The sequence below is a fragment of the Canis aureus genome, chromosome 19 (assembly GCF_053574225.1).
Source record: "Canis aureus isolate CA01 chromosome 19, VMU_Caureus_v.1.0, whole genome shotgun sequence".
NCBI classification, from domain to species: Eukaryota; Metazoa; Chordata; class Mammalia; order Carnivora; family Canidae; genus Canis; species Canis aureus.
This window is the reverse complement of record NC_135629.1, coordinates 7194760-7220983: the sequence shown is the minus strand read 5'-3', so window position 1 is coordinate 7220983 and position 26224 is coordinate 7194760. Positions and strand designations below refer to the sequence as shown.

The window sequence follows — 26224 nt, the reverse complement described above, 5'->3', positions numbered from 1 at the left end:
AATTACTGTCCGTGGTCATCCATTCGTATGTGGCAGAACTGAGACCAGGACATATATCTTATGATTGCTAAGCGAGTGCTCTGTATTTTCTTATTTGAACATCAGCTGCAGTTGTATGTTATGACAGGCAAAGAGATATAACTTTTTTGGAAGGGAAATACTTTGTTTCCTCCTTTCTTTGTGAAGAGTGTATTTTGGAAAGCTCAAACATTTAGTAATATTCTGACCAATTATTAAGAAATTTTTAATCCATTCATATTTTAATAGGTAGACTTTTACAATAATTAATTTTAATATACTCAGTGAATAAATAGTATTTATTATATATTTGAAGGCTCACAATATATTGTTCTTAAATATTTACCTTATTAAATAAACACTGCTTATAGAAGATCAGATTTGATCCCCAGCTGGGCTTTTTATTCAGAATGGAAATATATAACATAAGTTAGGTAGGTGTTAGAACATCTAGGGTCTGAAATTAATATGTATTGAATTTCACTCTATACCAGATATTGTGTAAGATGCATTAGCGTATATCATTTTGAAAATACATTCTGCCTAAGTTTTTATGTCTATAAAATGATAGGGTTGAATTAGATGATCTCTGAAATCTCTTCCATTTAAATACTGTATTACTAAAGGCATCCTAATAAAGTGAAAAAAGACAAGCTAGTCACCTAGCCACTTGCCCAGAGTTACTACCCAATCACATAAACGCTTTAGCCCTCAGTCACCTCCTTATGAAATGATTTGGTTAGATTAGCAGCTCTCCAAGGTCTGATTCATTTTTAAGGTCTAAAGTTCCAAAATGACTTTTTGAAATACTATTGGCAAGGGACACTTTCGTTTAAAACACTAAAACCTATTCACTGGGTCTTTTTTTTTTTTTAAGATTTTATTCATTTATTCATGAGGCACAATGAGAGAGGCAGAAGCATAAGCGGGGGAGAAGCAGGGAGCCCGATGTGGGACTCAATCCCAGGACCCCGTCAGATCACAACCTGAGGTGAAGCAGATGCTCAACTACTGAGCCACCCAGGCATCCCTCACTGTATGATTAAAACCAAACTGAGACATATGTGATCTCTGAAATCATTATGTATCATCATTTATTTACGATTCCAATGAGTAATGAGAACATGTCATTTTGTTGTGTTAGACTTATATAATTTTTTAATAAATTGTTGCTAAATTGTGAAAAATACCTGAAGAAACCATTTCTTGTGGTCATCTTAGTAATTTATGTTGATAAATAAATACAAAAGTGTGATTGGTTTAAATTCCCACAATACATTATTGTTTTTTATGGGCTGGTAAAGCCCTTAGAAAACTAGAACATTGAAGCAAATAGTTCTACAATGATTCTGTTAGATATTTGTCAGGAGTTAACATTATTGATAACTGCTAAAAATTGAAAGACAATAGCCAGTTATAATAATAAAAGCTAAGTTCTCAGGGCACAAAAACTTGGAAATAAAAGCAAGCAACGAAGGAAAGTAGCAAGAAGGAGAAGAGAAAAGGAAGGAAAATATCCAAATGACATCAAGTTAGGTACAGAAAGGGTCCTAAGGCAGAGATGGAGAGTGAACATTTAATCAAACCTGAAGAATACCCTGGATTACCGGCTTCCAAGATTAAAATCTGAAGAAAGTTACACTAACCTTGGAAGGGAAATAGACATCTACTCATTGTAAAGATAAGAATAAGAAAAATGTTAGTGGAATAATATAATTTGGCTTCTCTAAGTATAAGTCAGCAGTTCTCAAAATGTGGTCCAGAAGCCTCTAGAGGTCCCTAAGACCTTTTCAAGGAACCCGTGATGTTGAAACTATTTTTATAATAATACTCAGTTGTCTTTTACCATTTCACTCTCATTCTCTCAGAAGTATACATGGAGTGTTCCAGAAACTACATGACACGGAATGGTAACAGTTCCGGTGGCTAATGGAATGTTTTTGCCTGTTATGTCCTTGTACATGACAATTTCTCAGTTTTAATTTCTTGTCTGATAAGTATCAGTAGATATAATCCACATAAACCAAAGCTCATAGGGTTCTCAATAATTTTTAAAAGAGTAACAGGATCCTGAGACTAGAAAGATTAAGAACTACTGAAAAAAAATACTCATTCTTTGCTGTTTGGGAACTAATTGTTGCCATAGTCTGAATGCAGCTAATTTAGACCATTAGCTATCAGTAATCAAAGATACCTTCTTAGCATACCAACAGTACTTAATAAAAAGCCATGAAAGTGAAATTAACAAGAGTGTTTGACTTAGAAGTATTTTCCCTCTTTTTTAAGATTTTATTTTATTATTTATTCATAAGAGAGACAGAGAGAGAGAGGCAGAGACATAGGCAGAAGGAGAAGCAGGCGCCATGCAGGGAGCCCAATGTGGGATTCGATCCCGGGACTCCAGGATCATGCCCTGGGCGGAAGGCAGGCACTCAACCGCTGAACCACCCAGGTGTCCCTTATATGTATTTATTAAAGAGTACTTTGGCAGTTTAATATTTGCCATTTTATTAGAATGTAGGATATGCCCATAATTAAAATACAGTTAACCATAAACCTGCAGACTAATTTATGGATTGAAAAGAATACTTATAGTATTGCTTATGATAGCTGTTAGTCTTCTGAAACAGTTTTACAGTGAACATGGAATGGGTTTATATTAGTGATCCTTGCCAAAAATCAAACATGAATAAAAAGATTAGATTTGGATTTTAAAGTGGAATAGTGACATACTTGGATTATTAATGTTACAGACCTAGGTAAAATAGAACCTTTGGCTACTGAAAAATACATATACCCTAGAGCTTGCAAAGCTGTCACTTATTGCTTATAAATTAGACATTTATTCATCTTCTGGTAGGTTTCATCCTATTTTTGTATCTTTAGTGAAAGATCATTTTAGAACCATAGACTTACCTAAAGATATAAGTAAATATAATACAGTGTATTTCTATGTAGGGGCCTAACTCAGGAAGAGTTTGTAGTATATTCTCATCTGCCATGGGAGCTCACTGATTCAGTTTCTCTGGGCCATACCACTTTATAGGAAAGCTGAATGCAGGACCAGCACAGGGCTTTTAATCTCACTGTAAAATTAACTTAGGTCTCACGGCACCTAAGTTAAAAGTTTTGTTAAAAGTAAAGCAATTAAGGAGAGGTTGGAGGAAGCTTTTTATATGGCAAAAGCAAAAAAGCATCCATCACCTTCTCACAGACATATATGAAGATTTTGGAATAAATCCATACAAAAAAAAAATTTCTACAGTGGTGATTCATGCATTTCCATCATACCACTTCACACTTCAGAACACTAAGTTGTTGAATTGCACACAGTTTTACAAACTCTAAAATAATAAATAAGAGTGTTGTTAAAGAGTGTTTGCTTTATCAGCAATATGAAGAAACCTCAGGAAAGCCAGCTTCATTCTTCAAATCAATAAATGTACAGAAAAGCACTCAGTAATAGCCTTATATCTTCCTTGCTAGGTTTCCTCAAAGAATCAAAGGATAAGGAAACAGTTGACTATCATAAACTAAGTGTTTTGAAAAAGGAAAGTAAAAGCAACTTCTTCTTTTTTTTTTTTTAAGATCTTATTCATTTATTCATGAGAGACAACAGAGAGAGGCAGAGACACAGGCAGAGGGAGGAGAAGCAGGCTCCATGCAGGATTCCAATGCGGGACTTGATCCTGGAACTCCAGGATCACATTCTGAGCCAAAGGCAGATGCTCAATCTCTGAGCCACCCAGGTGTCCCATAAAAGCAACTTCTAAGCTATGTGCTGTAGTATGTATATATTCAGTTTATGATCTTATGTATATACAGTACATAAATAATATTCAGAATTATTTTCAACATTGAAAGACCCTGAATCATCACAAAAATAATGTGAAACATTTTGAAAGATATGAGTCAAAACAAAACTTTACATTGTAAGGGTTAAACTTAAATAACATAATTCTCTCATCAGAAAAACCTTCCTCTCCAGCCCTGCCAAATAACTGACTACTCTGGGACCTGCTCCATTCTCAGCTAGCCAAGCCGTATTTTCCACCATGGAGATCAATTTTTAAAAGTGAACATTTTAAAAAACAGTCAAAGAATATATAAAACATGTATGATCACAGTGACAAAAGTCCAAACAAAATTTCCCACCAGCACTTATCAGTGAGAGTAGTTCTGTACATTAGCCTTCTATTTGCAAGTGAAAAAACAAACAAACAAACAAAAAAACCTTTTTAACATTCAGAGGTCCTCAGAACCCTTTAAGAATTAAGGAGGCTTCAAGTTCCAGCCTCTATAGGACCTAATCTTTGAGATAATACTGATCTCACAAGAGGTCGGGAAAATTTCTCCCAAACAACCAACAATAGCAACACAAACAAACAAACAAAAGCCCTAGGTCTTGGCCTGTGGGCTGCCGGCACACTTACTGGGGCAGGGTTTCTCTCATGGTAGATGCCCATAGGGGTATTGAGGTGCAGCAGTGCCCCAAGACAGATGCCTAGAGCAGGATCCAGAGCCATCAGTGAGGAGGAGCTGAGTCTAGGGCTTTTGAATTGAGCCAACTTTCTCAAGGGAATTTGAAATAGTCACAAGTCAGTGGCACCTCTGACTTCCAACAGAAGCATATGCAAATTCTTTTTGGAAGAAAGAATTCCCAATTTAAACTCTGTAGGATTCCCACAGTTTAAGGTCAGTATATGAGTTTAAAATAAAATATCAGGGATCCCTGGGTGGCTCAGCGGTTTAGTGCTGCCTTCGGCCTAAGGCCTGATCCTGGAGTCCTGGGATCGAGTCCCACGTCGGGCTCTGGCATGGAGCCTGCTTCTCCCTCTGCCTGTGTCTCTGCCTCTCTCTCTCTGTCTGTCTCTCTGTGTCTCTCTCTGTCTCTCATGAATAAATAAATAAAGTCTTTAAAAATAATAAAATAAAATATCAGTCAGTAAACACATTAAGAAGTCAACCAACTTGAATGACATTTATCAAAATTAAACAACAGAATCAGACCCTTCTGCCCCCTATACAAGGAAAGCAGATTATTGGGATTGCCTGATAGAGAATTTAGAACAGCTGTATATGAACTGTTTTGGGAAAAAGGGCAGAATGGGATCCCTGGGTGGCTCAGCGGTTTAGCGCCTGCCTTCAGCCCAGGGCATGATCCTGGAGTCCTGGGATCAAGTCCCACCTCGAGCTCCCTGCATGGAGCCTGCTTCTCCCTCTGCCTGTGTCACTGCCTCTCTCTGTGTGTCTCTCATGAATGAATAAATAAAAATCTTAAAAAAAGGAAAAAAGAAAAAAGGGCAGAGTCACAGCAGCGAATGAGCAATAATAGACTATCAGGAATGACTGGGCATATTTGAAAATAAATTTATTTAGTGAAGTTAAACTTAAAAAGTGAAAAATATAATTATTGAAATAAAAATTCAATAGAAAGATTAAATAGCTCTTGGACATAGCAGAAGAAAGGACTACTGAACTGGAAGGTAAATGTAAAGAAATTACTGAGATTGAGAACCACAGTGCCTTAAAGAATATGTCCTGTCCAGAATCTGCTAGTATTTGAAGCCTCTTAGTTCTTGAAGGATTTGTAGGATCTTTGATTATTAAAAAAGTTTGTCTTCTTCACTAATCAATAGAAGAATAATGTACAGAACTGTTCTCACTCATGAACTTTGGTGAGAAATGTTTCCTTTTTTTCTCATTGTAATTATATATTTTTTGTTCTGAGGTTTAACTATTTATTGTTCTGAGGTTTACTTTGCAATCAATATTAGTGAATAATTAATAACAAAAGATGGAAAATATAAAGGAGAAGTTCAGAAATATTGAAGGTTAGGATAAGGTCTAACACTTCTCTAATTCATGTCAGAATTGATGAACAAGTGAAACCATAATACAGAAAACACGTCCAAGAGAATAAATGAAAAGAAATCCATTCCAAACTGAAGTACAACTGCAGGATACTGAAAACTAAGAGAGAATATAAAAGCAACCAAAGAGAAAAGAAAAAAACACTTCAAAGTCAATTGAAGCACAGCAACAGTGGAAGCACAGAGATCATGGGATTCAAAGTGAGATAGAAGATAACTTAGTTCTCTGTAATCTTTCAACAATGCGAGAAAAATGAAACTGTTCACAGGTTTAAAAAAATGGGAGACTGAAATATTAAATTTCAAGGATAGTAAGCCATAGAAAGCAGAAGATATTTGTAACACCTGTAACAGACAACAGATTAGTGTCTAGAATATATAAAGAATTTCTAAAATTCAATTTTAAGAGACCATCCAACTGGAAACTAGGAAACGAAAAATCAGGAAAATACAAATTAGATTCTATTTTACATTGTCAAGAAGTAAGAAGTCTGACAACCAGTTGTTGGAAGGGGTGTAAACTGGTAGAATCACTCTAGAAAACAATTAGGCATGATCTTGTAAAATTTCACATTCACATTCACTTATTGTACAACCCAAAAACTCCACTCCTGGCTAATTCTTGTATATGTGCATCGTCAAACATTTATAAGAATATTTAGAGAAGTACTATTTGTAACAAAATATTGGCAACAATTTCAACATCCATCAACCTGAGAAGAGATTAATAAATTGTGGAATAGTCATACAATAGAATTTTGTGAAAATGTGAAAATGAATCAATCATAGCTTTTCACAAGAAAGTAGATAAATTTTAGAAACCTAATGCTAGGGTGGCCCAGGTGGCTCAGCAGTTTAGCGCCACCTTCGGCCCAGGGCGTGATCCTGGAGACCTGGGATCGGGTCCCACATCTGGCTCCCCACATGGAGCCTGCTTCTCCCTCTGTCTGTCTCTCTGCCCCTCTCTCTCTCTATGTCTCTCATGAATAAATAAATAAAATCTTAGAAAAAAAGAAAGGAAACCTAATACTAAATTTTAAAAAATGAAAATCCCAAATTGCTGTACGAAATATCATACCATTTAATAAACCCCCCAACAAGCATAACTAAGCAATGTATTATTCAGTTTTAACATGTGGTGTGATAAAACTGTATTTTCTTAAAAGTCAATAAAACAATAAACACAAAATTGAGAATAATAATTACTTTGTCAAGGGAACACAGAGGGCAGGAATTTGTTAGAGGAAGAATACATAAGTATTCCAGTCATAATTCTAAATCTTGGCAATGGGCTCATGTGTGATATCTTATTATGTTTTATAATTACATGTACTTTCTACAGGTTTATAATTGATATTACATTTAATAAGATAATAGAAAAAGGAGAGTAGGGCAGCCCGGGTGGCTCAGTGGTTTAGCGCCACTTTCAGCCCAGGGTGTGATCCTGGAGACCTGGGATCGAGTCCCACGTCAGGCTCCTTGTATGGAGCCTGCTTCTCCCTCTGCCTGTGTCTCTGCCTCTCTCTCTCTCTGTGTGTCTCTCATGAATAAATAAATAAAATCTTTTTTAAAAATTAAAAGAAAAAGAAAAAGGAGAGTATACTGATGGCTTTGTGATATTTGAGTCACGGTTTAGGATAGAAGAATGTCAGACATGGCCCAGAAGGGAAGTTAAGTGACATATATCTTAATTGAACAGATTTTTTAAAAAGATTTTTATTTATTCATGAGAGACACAGAGAGAGATGCTGAGACATAGGCAGAGGCAGAAGCAGGCTCCATGCAGGGAGCCCAATGTGAGACTTGATCCCAGGACTCCTGAGATCACGCGCTGAGCCAAAAGCAAATGCTGAACTGCTGAACCACCCAGTTGTCCCCACTGAACAGATTTTAATAGAAAACTGTTGTTGGTATTTGTTTCATATCCAGTGGCTCCCCGTGGAGCTCACAATTCTAATTAGACAGTGAGGGAGGGGCAGAAAATAAACACTTAAATATAATAAGTAAATTATATGGTATGTTAGAAAGTCCCAAATGCTATTGGCAAAAAGAAAGAAAAACTGGAGCAGAGTGAAGGAGGCCAGGAGCTCCAGAGAACAGGCAGGAGAAGGGACAGGCCATGTATTACATGAGACGTATAAGCCTCATTAAGAAGTTGAGATGTTGGCAAGACTTGAAGGCAATGAGAATAAGCAGGTATATATTTAGAAGAGCTTTCTACATGAGAGAAAGAAGTTGAGTGACTTCAAAGAGGTTGACTTGGAAAAAAATAATAAAAAAAGAGTTTGCCTTGAGAGACTAGGAGGGTGGTTGCACTAGCTGAGATGGTGAGAGCTGCCAATAAAGTGAGTTTGCAGGGTAAGATTGGAGTTTCAGTGTTGACGCACTGGGTTTGAGGTAGCTGTTAGCTTTCCAAGTGACATGCCAAGTAAGCAGTAGAAATACTTGTCTAGAATTCAAGATACAAATCTAGAGAAGGTGAAAATGCATATCAGTGGCAGAACCAATTCTAGTTCAAGGATTTTTTTTTTTTTTTTTTTTTTAGTTCAAGGATTTTTGTACCAAACAGGGCAAGATGCATTTGAAAGAGTTAAGAATGGAATTTCATGGAGATGAGTACAATAGAAATGAATAAGAACACTCTGACAAAAAATGGAGTTAGCAAACATTTCCAATTAAAATTTCTTTCAGGTCTTTCAAAAACAATATAAATACAGCAGAATCAATTAGCCTCAAATCGACTTATTTGCTATTTTGAGATGGCAGTCCATTGTCTGAGGATTTATATACTCTCGTGTTCTTTCCTATTATCTTTTTTTTGTTGTTTTTCTGTAGAGTTCGACAGTTACAGAGCACTCTTTCAACTGCATAAGTAAATTAAACCAATTCTGTAGGAAATTATGCAACATAGAGAATTCTAAAAAATTATCCACATGTGGATTTTTATTGGCCCTGATCATGTTTTAGAACGAAGTGATTATAACTTTGCCAAATGGCGTTAGCACAGTAATAAAGGCTGGGGCATGCTGTTTTGGAATGATTCGCAGAGAGACTGAACTGATTACATGGTGTTTTATTTGCATTACATTAAATCCAGAGCACTTCTTAGAGCATGCTGAGATCCAAATGTTGAGCCAAGATACATTGAATGACATCAATTGGATGTGGTCACTGTCTCAGAGCTAAAGGACGCACGCTGGAGCTCTTCTGCTTCTTTATCTTATAGGAAAGAAAACTGGCAGTTAACTGAGTTGTCTAAAGTCACCAGGGACAGAACCTACCTTTTCTGATACCTAGGCCAGTGTGCCTTTAGCCAGATGTTGTTTCCATGTGTCATAAAGACTTAAAATTTGCTTCTTTTTCTTGTGTCCCTTTTACAGGGCTTCTTCCGGAGGACAATCAGATTGAAACTCATTTACGATAGATGTGACCTAAACTGTCGGATCCACAAAAAAAGTAGAAATAAATGTCAGTACTGTCGGTTTCAGAAGTGCCTTGCTGTGGGGATGTCTCATAATGGTAAGTGAACACTTAGCACACATACTTTGCTGTTCTCATTATGGCTGCCAGATTGGTAGCCTGGGGGGCCATTGCTAAAAATGTGTACACTTTCCAATAAAATGCCAGATTTCAGGGGGCACCTGGGTGGCTCAGTGGTTGAGCATCTGCCTTCGGCTCAGATCGCGATCCTGGGGTCCTGGGATCAAGTCCCGCATCAGGCTCCCCTCAAGGAGCCTGCTTCTTCCTCTGCCTACATCTCTGCCTCTCTCTCTCTGTGTCACTCATGAATAAATAAATAAAATCTTAAAAAAAAAAAAAACGAAGTCACAAAACAAATGTGATAGTGACTTGTAACTTGATAGTATTGTATTTGTCAAGTATAGTTCTTTGAAAACTCATTATGGGCTCAAGAAATATAAAATGCCAAAGTGATCAAATAAAATCTGAAGTCTTGTTTCACGGGATATTCTACATTTTTCTTTCTTTTGCCTTCACCTGTCTCAAAACTGATCTGGTAAGAAGATAATGTTTGAAAGTCAGCCTTCGTATGTTAGGATTCCAAAGCATCTGTGAAAATTAAAGTTTTATTCCATCATGCAGATGTTTGGTTTTCACAGTGGACATCTTCAAAATATTTGAAAATTACTAATTGATTGATGTCCTATTCTTTAAAAACAGTTCTCAAAATTATAGTTTTATAATTAATATGGGTCATTTCCTCTAAAGGCAAGAATGTATTATGAAGAGATCTATCAGCTGTACTGGATAGGATGGAGATTTGGCCAGACTTCCGTCACAATTGATTACATCTGCTGTGCAGCAGTATACAACTGCAGTCATTGATTGCAAAATAATTAACTGGTTTGATTCCATCAATTTCCTTTCTGTTTCAGACTTCATAAAACATAAGGGCACATTTTCAAGTCAAGGGTTATATTTTAGATGATGCAATCAAGTTGCAGTAAACTTATTTTATCTTTATGATGAAATCTTTGACTTTGAAATCATTATTACTAAAACTGCCTAGAAAAGCATGCCAGTTCTGCTCTTAATGGTATTTATTTTTTGCCCTTTAAAAATTTGTCACTTCACGTAACATATATTTCCTGTTGCTTGCACAAAGTCACATGGTGTCTCCTTTTGCTAATCGTTTATAGGCAAATAATATTTAAAGCCCAGCCTATGTAGTATTGATGATATTATTTTCTCTTCCTGGGAAAGCCAAAGAAAGCCCATAAACTTAGCAATAATTTAATAATAAAGTCATCATTTGACTTCATATGACAATTAATTTATTTTTATTTAGAGAGAGAAGAGCAATCTTGATAGGGGGTGTTCAGTTAGTTCTTCTTGGAAAGAAAAAGACCAAAAAAAAAAAAGGAATTAAATGTTCTGGCATCAAAGACTTATGCAGTTCAACATTTACAAAATTGCAACTGTGCTAAGAAAATCCCTACTAAGAGGTTTTTATGGGAATGTGTTTGCTGCACAGAAAACATCCATTTGATCTTTGCACAAGAAGGGAAACTCAAGGGGATCCCTGGGTGGTGCAGCGGTTTGGCGCCTGCCTTTGGCCCAGGGCACGATCCTGGAGACCCGGGATCGAATCCCATGCCGGGCTCCCTGTGCATGGAGCCTGCTTCTCCCTCTGCCTGTGTCTCTGCCTCTCTCTCTCTCTCTCTCTCTCTCTCTGTATGACTATCATAAATTAAAAAAAAAAAAAAAAAAAAGAAGGGAAACTCAACAATGAGGTTTGGAGTAGTTTTGCCTGTTATCCTAAGAAAGGAAATATTTCCAAATACAGGGTTTTCTAGGAGGTAGTAGTAACTGTTTAAAACTATTTTGTTAATTTATTAATTTTTTATGTGAATGGACCTCACTGTAATAACCCACCCAACTTATCAAGAGCCTTCTTGTATTATACCAAAATCAGCACCTCACTGCTTTCAGTACATATAAGAAGATATAAACTTCCTCCCAAAGTAAATTTACTCCATTCTCTGTTATTTCTGTTTCTTCTCTTTGGTCTCTCTTCAGTCCATTTGATGCATGTAGCTTGCCCATATAGCCGCCCACTCCCAGGCTTCAAGGAGGCTTCTGAAATAACCTTCATAGAACCCTGAGGGCCCTGGGGAACATTTGTTGGAAAATCACTGAAACAAGGATTACTAAATCCTTTCAACTTTGAAAGTTCTATGATTCTAACCTAACTCAACCTACCTACCTCACTGAATCTTTCGCTTTTCAACAAACTAGACTATATTTCATAGACATTGTCATGGGTTTCTCAAATATGTAGGTATCTGGCATCTGTCAATGGCCTGAATGTAAGTTTTCACCTATATATCTTGGTGCCATAAAAATATAAGTCGTTTGCCTGAATCAGGTCTTCTGGACGTTCTGAACAATTGCTCAGCTATTTAAGGCAGTACATTTGATGGTCACATAATGATGTAGACTTAAAGTACAAATCCAAAGGAGTCCGGGCTAAAGAAAGAATAAATGTTATGTTTGGTTAATGGCATATGAGTCCATCTTCAGATGGAACTTTCATTTTGATTGTGACACATAGCCTAAACATTGTAGGACAGAAGGATTTCAGAATTCTTACACTTGGGAACCTAGTTGTTTCTCAGAGATCTATTTTCAGCACTGAGGAGGAAAAGCACCGAAGCGTCAAACTGATGTGCTTTGGGAACACATTTTTTTGTTTTTCTGTAGTGATCAAGATAAACACGTGTTGCAGTTGTTTTGGTTGTTTAACATACCATCATTTCTGGACCACGGGTCAGTTCCACTCCCCTGGCTTCCTGAGTCATGCTAAGCATAGTCAGTTGAATACCCTGACCAAACACCTTTAGAGGAAAGCTCCAAATGAAAGTAAAGCAGAAATAAAGACCCAGCTTCCTGGGCTATCCAGAAGTACATGTGACTTACCAGGTGATCACAGCATCACCTGCTACTTGGTTTACATTTTGAAGTAGTGAAGCTGGTATGTACAGATTCCTGATAAAAATACTCTCACAGATTAATGTAGTTTCTTCAATCAAATGGGCCCTCACGCACACTTTGATATTTGTCTTAGAATAATTTTTGTTTTAAAGTCCTATCATCAAGATCTCTAACAGTAATCATATTTTTTAAATGTGTCTTCTTTATTTTTGGTAAGATAATTTATTCATTAAGAACTTTGACTAGTGAATATTTTGTATTTGGAGCTGCTTTTCATGTGTGAATTAATAAAATTATTAAGTTTAGGCTGTTAATTTTATTTTATTTTTATTTTTTTTTTGTATACTTTTTTATTGGAGTTTGATTTGCCAACATATAGCATAACACCCAGTGCTCATCCCATCAAGTGCCCCCTAGGCTGTTAATTTTAAAGAATAATGTGAAGTAGAGAAGAATTGACTTAAGTTACTTATCACTCAGCTGGGTTTTCCCAATGCCACTGAGATTTGAATGAAAATTCTGCTTTTCATAAATATAAAAATTAGTGAAACCTTAGCTTTACTGATTAGGACATTCTATTATATAAATTATGGGGGGTTTTCCTGTTATTTAAAAAAAAAGCTGACAACTTTAAAAATAATTTCTCAGAAGCTTCATAAAAATCCAGAAAAATGATTTTGCAGATATTTGTGGCACTCAGCATTTTTAAGACAGTTCTCTCCTTCCTTGTAAAAAAGAAAAAAGCGAATGGCAAATAAGTTTAAACTTCAATGTGTTAGGTTTTTTCCTTTGGTCTTCTTTGTAATATAAAGGAAAATTACCCAAATGTTAATTTCCAGAAAATATCCCGAAGTCGAAAGTCCTGATGCACATGGCATTCGTGGTGGCTTACACACTAGCCTCCTCTACCTCTTTTCTCCCACTGCTGACCTTTTCAACTTACACTTCAGGTAAACTGTGTACTTTGCCATTCGTGGAAAACACTCTATGGTGAAACCTTGGGTCTCTGTTTATTATGTCTTTTGGTTCCCTGTCACAATTCTACCTGGCATATAAGGCCCAGTTGAAACACCTTCTTCCCTAAGACTTTCTGATTCCCCTTCCTCCTCTTCTGTGTGTTTTATTCCTTCCCTGTAAAACCACACTTTCCTTTATAAAGCAAGGGAGTGACCAGATCTATATGACCAAAAACTAAACCACTGGCAGCTGTTAAAAAGGATAAATTAGAGAAATAGGGAAATTCATCAGAAGACAAATGCAATATTATGAATTAAGACAGTGGGAACGGTGAGTGAGAAGAAAGGAACTTGAGAAAAATATTGGAGCATGACCAATGAACAAATACAAGGGTCTGAGGGAAAGCGAAGTTGTCAAACATTGTTCAGGGTGTCTAGTTAGGTGATAGGATGAATTAACCAAGAAAGGGAGATGGGGAGGAGACAGTTTGGAGGGGAAAATCAAAAGTTCATTTTTAAAGCTGCATTTGAGGGTCTTATGGGGTATCCAGCATCTGTATATAAAGGAATATAGGAACAAGAGGAAATTCAAGGTTCTCAGGAGAGAGTTGGCAGCAGTCAGCACATTTTGTGACTTAGAAAGAAGATTGAACTAGGAACAGCAGAATATAAGGGAAGGAAGAGGGGCCATCAGAAAGGTCTGGAAAATAGGCAGAAAGATAGGAGAACCAGAAAAGCAGAAACCACGATGAGAACATTTTAAAATAAGAGGATGGAGAAGGTCAACAGTAGCAAAAGCTGGGAGAATGCTGGAGAGCTCGAGCAAAAAGGAGAACTCAGAAGAGGCCCCTAGATCTGGCTAGAAGAAAAAACATGGGGGACTTTTATTTTTATTAATTTTTTAAATATTTTATTTATTTATTCATGAGAGACACACAGAGAGAGAGAGAGAGAGGCAGAGACACAGGCAGAGGGAGAAGCAGACTCCATGCAGGGAGCCCGATGTGGGACTTGATCCCAGGTCTCCAGGATCACGGCCTGGGCCAAAGGCAGGCACCCAACCACTGAGCCACCCAGGGACCCCATGAGGGACCTTAAGAGCAAAGTTTTGAAAAAATTTTTTTAAGATTTTATTTATTCATTCACAAGAGACACAGAGGCAAAGACATAGGCAGAGAGAGAAGCAGGCTCCCTGAGGGGAGCCCGATATAAGACTCCATCCCAGGACCCTGGGATCATGACCTGAGCCAAAGGCAGAAGCTCAACCACCAAACCACCCAAGGACCCCCAAAGTTTTGGAAATTTAAATGAGGTGTAGGCAAGATTTCAGTGTTCAATGAATGAATTAAATAATACCAGGTAAGGGACTCCTGGGTGGCTCAGCGGTGGAGTGTCTGCCTTTAGCTCAGGGTGTGATCCCAGTCCAGGGAATGAGTCCCACATCAGACTCCCTGCAAGGAGCTTGCTTCTCCTTCTGCCTATGTCTCTGCCTCTCTCTGTGTGTGTCTCTCATGAATAAATAAATAAAATCTTATAAATAAATAAATAAATAAATAAATAAATAAATAAATAAATAAATAAATAAATAATTAATTTTAAAAAATCATGTAAGTCTCTGGGGAACTATAAATTAAGTCACATGAGGCAGAAGTGTTTGGTCCTTCTCTGCCTTGGAAAGAAACCGAGACAAATGTTTAAATGTCTTCAAATAAATGTCCTCTACTAATAATTTGAAAATGTTATCCCTGAATAAAAATTTCTTAATATTGATGTTAAGCCTCCTCCTCCTTTTAAATAAAAAAGCTAGAAAATTATAGGTATTAGATTCCCAAATCCTGCAAAACCCCAAAAGGCACAAGTTTTTTCTCGAGAAAAGGGAGGTGGAAAAGCATAACTTACTGGCACCATCCATATTAAAACCAATAATGTTATGTGTCTTATTTACATGATAAGGCTTTTGAAAAATAAACATGTTAAAATTGACCATGAGACATAGCCTTACCAATTGTCAAAAGCCTAATATGATTATTAATTCAACCCTTATATGTTAAAAGATGAAAATACTTTTAGTAAGACTCAATTCATTCTTCTGTTTTCTATTCATAATTTTGAAAATCACTTTAATATTTAAATTAAGTAGCATTTGTCTTTAATGCTCTTACAATCGGGCAGGTGTTTTAAAAACACATTATTGTCATTAAAAAATACTGTTTCTTAGCACTATACCAAGATCCAGAGAGCAGGATATCTAAATTTGCATGTGCTTGGAGTTTGTGTGTTCAGTAAATCAGTACTAAATACACAGTACTGAATCTGTCATATGCTAGTGGTGAATTGCATTCAGTTCAGTAAAAGTGTATTATATAAAGGTTAAGCTAATATTTTTTAACCAGAAATTGCGTCTCTACCAAACCTGTTCTTCCTGAAGGCTGTGTACTGATTCTGATACACTTTTTAAGCCAAGATATGTGGATTCTCTGTAGGTAATTAATTATCTCAAATATGATACTGAATGACAGTGTTTTGGAAGTTACTCTATTATGTCATGTGCAAAATCTATAGAACAGACAGAGTGTGTCTTTTTTTTTTTTCAGGGTCTCAGAGACTAGACAATGCTTTAAAAAAAGAGAAAGAGCATAGTATGTTCTGCAATATACTATGTGTCATCAAGATTTGTAGAATTTTAGAGCTAAATTTAGAGTTAAAAGAAGGAATCTTCAGAGGTCTTCTTTTCCAAGTGCCTCATTTTATAGATAAAGCAGTTGAAGACCAGAGAAGTAAAGCCACTTTTTAGCTAGTTTTTCACTGAGCTGAAACTAGAAAGTAGACTTCCTGACTACTTGAAATGCAGTGTTAATTTCATTGCCTTCCAGAGAGGCCAAAAAAGTTCTTCCTCCCTGACTCATAGTAACACATGGAGCACTTTCTGCAGTAGCAGAAGATATGGGAAAACATACTTGTATATGGGCACACCCAGCCTTTATATTTCTAATCCCCAATCTAGAACTTAAGTCTTCTTTTTCTGAGCTCTGACTTTTGTCTTATAGGAAACAGCATTCCAAAGGGAGAATTACTCCCTCTTCTTGATTCTCAGTTTCTCTAGCCAGTGGGTGGAAAGAGGTTCAAGAATTAGTAGACCATTCCTAAAACAAGTTAAAGACAGAGATATATATATACATAAATATAGATTGGGTTTTCAGGATTTATTCTTTATGTGGGAATGAATCTAGGTCTATATGCCATGGCTACCATCCTGGTCTGTAGTTCACAGTAACCATGGCACCATGGTTGTCCTAGACCACTTTATCCACAAGTAATAAAAGCTGCATTTATTAGGCATTATTATGTGCCAGGCACTGTGCTGAACACTTTCTGGGCCTTATCTCATCACCTCACATGCGGTAGATAGGTATTATTACATAAGACTCAAAAGCAACAAAATAAAATCGGTGTTTTCTCCCTTAAAAAATACATACAAATAAAAATTGGCATTTTCTCTACAATTTCAGATTTCCATGTTTTATGCAAATTTAGTTTCACCAAATGTGATATATTTTTTATCCCTTTGTTGAAAATGCTACCATTATCTATATGATTAGTTGCACTTATAGTTAATTGAATCCAATGTACACCATGAGCATTTAATGATCCAGAAAATTTGTTTATAAGATTTAACCTTTTGGAGGAACTTCGACTTAAAAAAATTCACATTTTATTTAGATTGTTAGCAGAAGGCTTTCACTTTAATATGTCCTAAATCTAAAATGATTTTTAGAAGTTATTTTCAGCTATTTTTATTAGGTTACAGAAAAGCAAGACTAGCTAGCAAATGCAATAAGTGGCTACGTTTGGCTGGAGGTTTTTTCCTAACAAATTTTATTTTAATTTTTTTTTTTTAATTTTTTTAATTGAAATATAGTTGACACACAATATTACATTAGTTTCAGGTATACAACATAAGGATGCAGCATTTCTATATGTTATTCTGTGCTCACCACAGTGTTGCTACCATCTGTCACCATGCATCACTGTTACAGTACCACGGACTATATTCCGTGTGCCCTATCCTTCCTTCATCCCTGTGACCTACTCATTCTGTAGCTGGAAGTCTGTACCTCCTCCTCTCTTTGGCTGTTTGTTTATTTTAAATTAACTTTTTGGATTACCTTTTAGGAAAGAAGTGTTTTTCTAGACATGTAAACTTGAGTGTATATTTATACTTTCTTGCCTATAAAAATGTAACCAGAGCCTAGAGCAATGTTGGGCACACAGTAAACATTCAGTAATTATTCGTTGAGGGAAGAGATGGGACTGTGTATTCCTTATTTTTTTTTTTTTAAGATTTTATTTATTTATTTATTTATTCATGAGAGACACAGAGAGAGAGAGGCAGAGACACAGGCAGAGGGAGAAGCAGGCTTCATGCAGGAAGCCTGACGTGGGACTCGATCCCCGGTCTCCAGGATCACAACCTGGACTGAAGGCGGCGCTAATCCGCTGAGCCACCCGGGCTGCCCAGGACTGTGTATTCTGTTAAACAGTTAAAGAGCAATAGATTGTTGGTGATTCTAGACACACTATTTTGGTATGGAATTCTGGTGGTCTCCAGTCTTTACACCAAAATTTCTTCTCCCTTCAATACGCCATAATTTTTTTTTTAAAGATCATATTTATTTATTCATGAGAGACACAGGCGGGGCGGGGGGGTGGGGAGGGGGGGGCAGAGACAGGCAGAGGAAGAAGCAGGCTCCATGCAGGCATCCCGGGACACCAGGATCATGCCGGGACCAAAGGCTAAACCGCTGAGCCACCCAGGGATCCCAATACACCATAATTCTTACTGGGTACTTTCCTTCATGATCACTTTCCCAAACTTTGCAGTATACATACTGTCTTATTATCTGTTTTTAAACTTTATACTGTAGAGTTTAATTCAGTAAGCATAGATTGTATACCTGCCATGTGTATTTTGTTGCACCCAGGAGCAAAAATGAGAAAACTTGGTATTCATAGATTCTAGTAGAATAACCAACATAAACCAGTATAGAAGTATAGTCCTATTTTGCTACCTGAGCTAATATCTGCATGCAAAAAGAGCCCACCAATGTAATTTAGGAAGCTTTTTCTAAACTGTCCCAAACCCCAACTTTTTGATACACTCCTCATTGGGAATAGGGATGGCATATCAGCATTTCTTATGGAAGATACTTTTTTTTTTTTTAGAAATTATCAAGTGATTCTAATATGCCTGCCTCCCCTCTCCTTACTTCTCAACTGAGAAATACTGATACACAAGGAATAACCTTAGTACAGGGAAGCAAATGATTGGACCAGCTTTACAGAGAAGGATTCTGAAAGGAATTTGCTACCTGGTTCTCAAGTAGTTGGGTTTTTTTGTTTTATTTCAATATATATTTTACAAAGATTTAACATGTGCTGGACTTTATACTAAATACTGAGGATACTGAGCAAGATTCCTGCCTTCGTGCAGATTACATAAGGGAGACAAGAAAATACTAGATAATTTACTGTGATCAGTGCTGTGAAAGAGAATACAATGAGTAATGAGATCATATCCTGAGGGACCTAAACAAATCTGGGGCAGAGGGGTGGGGACTGAGATAAGAATATGAGCAACCATTCATTGTCTATCCCTGTGGAACTAAAAAGAAAATGGGGAAGAGTGAGTAGAAACAAGATTTTTGACCAAAAAATGGCAATTATTTAAAGATTTCTATTTGAAGAGGTCACCGGCAAAGGATACATTTACCAAATGGATGGATATAGGCTAATTTAATTTAAAGGCATCCTAACTGAGAGGTAAGGTTCTCTTCCCCTCTAACTCAGAGTTCCCCAGGGAGGCCCCCATAAAGAGTTAGCGATAAAGCTTATTTAGGATCACATAAAATGTATTTATGAATTTGAGACCCAGAGATGCATAGCAGTCTCTCCTCTAGCAAATTGAAAATGAAATTCACCAAGTATTCAGATGGAAATGTGTTTATGTGCATTATAGTCTTATGGTAGAGTGCTACCTTTAGCATTATAATGTATAGCAAGAAACCATCCATTTATCCATTCCTGCTTGCAGCAACCATTGACACAGCACCATAAATGCTAGAGATAACAATGAATATGATAGACTCGGCCCTCAAGGAGCTACAGTGTAAGGAAGAAGACAATCATAAGAACAACCACTGTGGGCAGCCTGGGTGGCTCAGCAGTTTAGCGCTGCCTTTAGCCCAGGGCATGGTCCTGGAGACCCGGGATCCAGTCCCGTGTCAGGCTCCCTGCATGGAGCCTGCTTCTCCCTCTGCCTGTGTCTCTTCCCCTTTCTCTCTCTTCTCTCTCTCTCATGAATAAATAAATAAAATCTTAAAAAAAAAAAAAAAGAACAACCACTATGCTACCACATGGGGAGTGTAAGAGTAGAGCTACGCACAGGGTAGTATTGACTGCGATATCAAAATGTCCTTATTATGGGAAAATGCAGAGTCCAAAGTGTGGCCCAAAAGTAGCATTAGTCAAAATAATATTTTGCACGCCTGGGTGGCACACTTGGTTAAGTGTCCAACTCTTGGTTTCGGCTCAGGTCACGATCTCAGGGTCATGAGACGGAGCCCCACGTTGGGCTCCGCAATCAGCACAGAGTCAGCTTCAAGCCTCTCTCGCTCTTCCCTCTATCCTTCCCCCCCTACACTTCCACTCCCCCCCCAAATAAATAAATAGCTTTTTTAAAAAAGGAACAAAATAATATTTTGCAGATCCCACAGGGGTGAGGGGGAGAAAAAAACATCTTAGTCAAAAGAAGTACACACATGATTTTTACCCCCAACCTAGGCCTTACTAACCTCTCTTAAATGTTCCACTTTGCCTTTCTTTCTTTAATTTTCTTCTTCTTTACACTTCCTCACCCCACAGGAAGCCAAATGTTAAGTGAGGAAATGGTCTTTTTGACAAACATCATTAAGTGGTAATGCTAGAGAGTCAGGGGAAAGATTAGGGCTTCTCTCTACGATTTATAAAAGTACTCTCTGGTCTAATAACATGAAAGAAAGCGCCATCCATGTTTCTTTATAACAGGGACAAAATAGATCATACAGATTTTTGGAGAACAAAGCTCCCTCCTTCAGTTTGTGAAACATGTTGATCCTTTTAGGGCCTGACCTTATGTCAGGTGCTGGGGATGCAAACATGAATAAGGCATTGTCCCTGGCCTTCAGGATATTGTTCTATAGTGAGATTAATAGACACGTGAAATCAAAAGTACAGTTTGAAATTACTGTCATTGAAGAAAGTACCAAGGGCTCTTGAAGTACAGGCGAATGAATAATAAATTCTGCTTGAAGAAGTCAAGGAAGGCCTCACAAATAAGGTAATGTTCGAATTGGGTCTTGAGGGATGAGTAGGAACTGGCCCTCACCTATTTTATGTGTAAGTAAATACCCTTTTCTCTCTCTGCCGAGCTCTTAGATCCTTTCACCTTCCCAGTGAGATCATGCAGTAATATTTTTTTAATTAAAGAAGTGAACAATTTAATTTTTACTGATAGCCTGCGCTATCACTGTGAAATTAAAACGTGAGCAAAGTTGGAGCAGAAAAACCAGACCTTGAGATTGGTGGAGGAGAGGAGGGGCTTTCCTGTGTGGGCACTGGGACTGGGGATGAGCAGCAGTGATTCAATGATGCATCTTTGTCGTTTCTCTCCCTCTGTAGCCATCAGGTTTGGGCGGATGCCACAGGCTGAGAAGGAAAAGCTGTTGGCGGAGATCTCCAGTGATATCGACCAGCTGAACCCAGAGTCGGCTGATCTCCGGGCCCTGGCAAAACATTTGTATGACTCATACATAAAGTCCTTCCCGCTGACCAAAGCAAAGGCGAGAGCGATCTTGACAGGAAAGACAACAGACAAATCAGTTAGTTCTCTTCTGCTATCTTCATTTGGGGTGGCTGGGTTTGTTGTTGTTGTTGTTTTGTCTTTGAGAAAATAATTCACCCTGTTACACACACATATGCTGAGTTGTGTTCAGCTGTTGGCTGTTACATAGTACAGACTGAAACACAGGAAAGGAAATGTTTTCAGATAGGATAAGTAACCCTTATTTTGAAGAGGGAAAAAATCCTTCGAGTTTTCCTAATAAATTGTTTGAGAATAGTATAAAGACCCCCTCTGCCCTACTGCCCTCCTTCAGGAGCCATCTCTTTTCTTGACATCAGAATAACTGGCACAACTACATCCATTCCAGCAGCGCTGCTTTCCTCTGGGAAGGGCCTGATCTAGGTTTGGAAAAGGTATGCATTCCTTATTTTCCAGTTCAGGAGAACCACTAGAGTTACTTAGTAAGTTCCACGTGGGGCATAAAAATACATCTAGATATTACATGACCTTCTTCCTTTGTAGCTCTGTTGATGGCTCCTGGGCAACTATCCTTCTATTACGTATGTGAATTTTATCTTCTTTGAGGCTCTGAGCTGCCAGGGTTACTCCTACCCTAGATTCTCGAACATCAAACATCTCGAACATTGATTACCAGTTTAGAAAACCCAGAATAGGTTATAATTGTCACTAAGTCAGATGTTCCAAAGCAGAACTCTTCCTCAATAGGAAGCTGAGAAAGCAAAATGGAATCGTTTTAAAATAAAACACAACAACACCTGGTTCTGCCTGTCAGCCTCCAGTATGACCTGGGGCACATCCCGGCACCTGTTTCACAGGCAGGGGTCCGACTTCGATTGTATGGTCTGCAGCAGATCCCTAGGGTTGTAAGAAGTGCAGAACACATTCAGGCGACGCCGACCCGGTCCTTGAAAATCCTTTTATGCTATCATTTATTTTCAAATGAACACTTCCAGGAGAGGCATGCAATTACCTTATAGATATGTGTGTTTTTCCCCACTCAGTTATATTTGGAGAAAATATAATTAGCCTTTAGTCACATCTCAAGATGTGATTTTTTTTCCCTTTTAGCTATAAACCATTAGAGTCATGTCATCTTATAGAAAAAGAAAACTGGAAAAAAAAAAAAAAAAGAAAGAAAGAAAAAGAAAACTGTGGGATAATGCTGTATAAAGAGCCAAATGCCAAGGACCAGGAGTTTCCTGACTGTGAGAGGTCAGAGGTCACTGGTACCTTAACAGTATTATACCTGTATCCAGTTCTTCGCAATTTCAAAAAACCTTACACATTCATTATGTTCAAGACACATAGCCATCTTACAGCTGCTGTTATTATTCTGTTTTGTTTTGTTTTGTTTTTTAAAGATGAGACTAGAGTCCAGAGAGGTTAAACATTTTGCCCTGAATTGACATAGTTAGCATGCAGAAGAACCCTGTGATGCAGGCCTTCTAACTTCTACCTCAGTGCATTCTGAGCATGATACTCCCTCCTGGAAGCTCGTCTTCCCCACTGGCTAGCAATGAGCCAGGTGGACAGGTGTGCTAGGAAAGCTTCACCTTGGGAAAACGTGCTACACTATAATTTATTTTTACCAATGTTTAGAATGGCAGGAATCTTCTGCCTTGTTCTGCTATCTCAATATATTCGCAGCCAGGAATTCTGTCTTTTGCTCTTCCCAAATTTTAGGGTCTAGGACAACTATCTCCCATTGAGGCAGGACTGCAGACTCTAGGTCCTAGTAAAGCTGAGTCTGTGTATTCATTAAATGCCCCCCAAAATCGGGGCACAGCAAAACAAAAGCCAGCGAAGACATCTGTGTTGCTGATGTGACTGTGGAAAATCAACTGTGTTTATTCAAAGGGAGAAAAATAAAAGGAAAATTAGTGGCCTGGCTAAAAGGGGTTAACAGCTGAAGGCAGACGGCAGCAGTTTGCTGAGAGCCAGTGTGAGACAGGGACCTGGAGGCTGGGGAGGCCCAGAGCTGGGAAGGGAGCTAGGACAAGGATGAGGATGGGGAAAGAGTCCAAAAGCAAACTGTTTACTCCATAGTTTTGCCTCAGGCTATTTAGTTTCCAGGAACTGCTTTCTCACCTTCTCTTTATCTCCCAATCCATACCTGCAACCCATGCTGGAAATCCTATCAATTTCATAGTACCTGGAAGATAGGAGGAAGGCATTAAAAAAAAAAGTTTTTCCCCAGTAGTCAAGAATTTAAACGTACACTACCAGTGAGCAGCATATTCTCTTATGTGTTGCTAGAGGGCAAAGAGCCCAGTCCACTGTAAATCACTTTAAAACCTCATGCCAATTGGCAATTTGGCTCTAAATCTTTGAGTTAAAAATAAGATAATTGTAGGCTCTTTATGGGATAAATAGGTATTAAGGTATTTTAAGAGAAAGGACTGCAAAATGCTTGATTATAGGCTTCTCAAGTTCAGAGGCCAAATGTTTGTCATGTTTTCCTCTATAGTAACTAAGACTGTGCTTTGCCCATAATAGTTACTCAGAATGTTATTTGTTTAATTGAATTAAAAACTGTTGCCTGTGCCCCTTTGAAATTCTGGACTTTGAACAGAGAGCCTTTAACTAGCCCAATATTTGCTCACCAACCTGGACATCATTAATGGTCTGGATAGAGGCAGGATTGCCTCTTGTTAGGGTCTGGAAAGGAAAGAGAAATTGGGCCAAATTAAAATAATCCATTCCCTGACTACACAAAACTGAAATAGAATTATTTGGCTCTCACTTTTCTCCTTATCTCGCAAAATCAAATTAAGCACTAGTGGAAAGAAATAGTTCAGAGAGACTATGGTAGAAGGGAAAAAAAATCCAAAATGTGATTTCCAATGAGACTAGAGATTTGTTCTTTATCTTAGTGGTCATGTTATTTATTTGATAGCATGCTCTCAGGGGTGTTATGTTATCTCTTGGCCAAGACTTATGAAAGTTAAGATTTGCATTGATAGGAAAAGTCATGCAGAAGTATGGACTCTTGAGAGGGTGGAGGATATGGAAAAGTGGCCATGGCTGGTGCAGTAGGACAGCTTGGGTCTCATTATACACCCTGCTTGAGACTGATGTCATTAGTGTTGGTTAGGCCAAGCCTGGGGGGGCGGGGGGGGGAGGCTGCTAAGCATAATGGATGGCCAGTTACCCAGAATCTTTGGAAAAGGAAACAACTTTATTGAAAAGGCCATTCTTCTTTATCTTACTGCTCAATTTAACCATTGCCTATTCGGTCTCATTTGGGGATACCTGCTAATCTCTCCTCTCAGGACCTGTACCAGCATTTGCCTTCAGGCCAAGCAGGGCTTCTCCCTTCTCAACTAAACTTCGGTCTCCTGTATCTTATTTCCTGGTGCCACTCTCACCTTTCAAAACAGATAAATGAGCAGATAAATGAAATGCTTCTGTGTCCCTCCCATCTTTTTAACTTTGACATCGTGTCTTCAGGTTATGATGCCCCTACTTTTCATTGCCATGTCTGAAAGAATAATGCTTGGAAAGTTTAGGCTCAGGGCTGGATGGGATACAGACTCACCGGATACAGTTAACCCAAGAAGGAGGTTCACTAGCAGTAAACCTTTTAGCTGCCCTCAAAGGGGATTGGCACTGACTGTCCCCACAATCTCTTTCCCTTTCAGTGGCTTATAGGAGCCCAGCACCTTCTTTAAGAGATCCCGCTGAACTCTGAAAACCGTGAATATAGAACCAGGGTGCTGTGTTTCATGATGGCAATTTGAGAACTGAATGGACTTTGGAAGTTCCCAGTGTTTGAATATTACCCTGATGTGATGAACACACTGGGTGTGTCATTGTCACATGACCCCATGTTTGTTGGTGAAAATAAACAGAGAGTGGTTTTCAAAAACCATTTTCAGTGCCATGGTTTGTCATAAAACAATAAATAGAGAAACCCTTGGTACGCCTGCCAACTTTTCATCTCATATCTGAGAGATGGCAAGGCCCTGGCTGCACTATCTGCAAATAAGGAATAAAACTTGTTATTTGTACTGTATTGGACTTTGGGTCCCAAAGCATCACATTGCTTCTGATGGGTACATGTAGAGTCACTGTTTTTATAATTACGAGAGCAAAGTGGTGCCATCATAAAAATGGTTTTTCTAGTGTGTGAAATACAAAACTACCCAATAATAAAACCGACATGGAAATGTGAACTTTTGTGAAAACTGTTCTATACCCCTTCAAATTTTCCCATTCTAAAATTTACAGTGGCCGTCAAAGCCTAGTAATTCTCAAAGCTATTGGAAAGATATCTGTTCTTTTCTGTCCTACACTTACAGCTAAACAAAGTGTGGTTTCTTTCCCCTTTATGTACAAAAAAACCTGAGTGAGTTGGGATTTGCTCCCCTAAGAAGAAAGATACTGGACAAACTGTCAGAGAAAAGAGACTTAGGAGCCTCCAATATAAATAAAGAGCAGAATAGTAGTGCTGATTTGTTTGGATGGCTAATAAAGAAGCTGGGCGCCTGGGATCATTAATCCATATATTAATGTTAATAAAATAAATTCCTTTATTGCCAAGGCTATCAGGAATAGCTGAAGATATAAAAGACCTGAACCAATAGTGTTCTTTCAGACAATAAATTTAAAAAGATATAGTTAAGAAAAGCATTTAATTTTTTTTTTTTCTTAATGATTAGACTCAGTTGACCAATACCCTTGTTTGCCAGTTTAGTAACGCTTTGGCTGACAGTAGATGGTTTTTTAAGAGCTGTGGTTATGTGCTAGTTCATTAGAGTGTGAATAATTCTTCCCATTAAGTTTTTATTTCTCTTAAATCTCTAAACCATGCAGGAAAACAGAATTACATTTGAGAGATTTTTTAAACTTAACATCAGTCACATCCAGCACTTAACTAGCACTTCTAGGAAATAATAGTTCAAAAGGCACTGCCTCCAAGACCCCATCATAGAAGAGCTTCGGTTTAAAAGCCAGTGTTTCTCCCAGGATAGTCATTTTATTTTAAGAAGGAAAAAGCAGGAAAGACATGTAGAAAGCAATAG

At 37.8% G+C, this 26224-nt stretch overlaps 1 protein-coding gene across 7 annotated transcripts in view; it reads left to right on the top strand.

Moving 5' to 3' along the window:
• The window catches only part of PPARG (peroxisome proliferator activated receptor gamma), a 130899-nt gene that overhangs the window by 82470 nt on the left and 22205 nt on the right, over nt 1-26224 (top strand). For all 7 annotated transcript variants that reach the window (XM_077857780.1, XM_077857784.1, XM_077857781.1 and 4 more), the window contains 2 exons: nt 9272-9410; nt 21017-21216. In XM_077857780.1, the coding sequence (XP_077713906.1) occupies nt 9272-9410; nt 21017-21216 (339 nt within the window). The remainder of the gene's footprint in view (nt 1-9271; nt 9411-21016; nt 21217-26224) is intronic.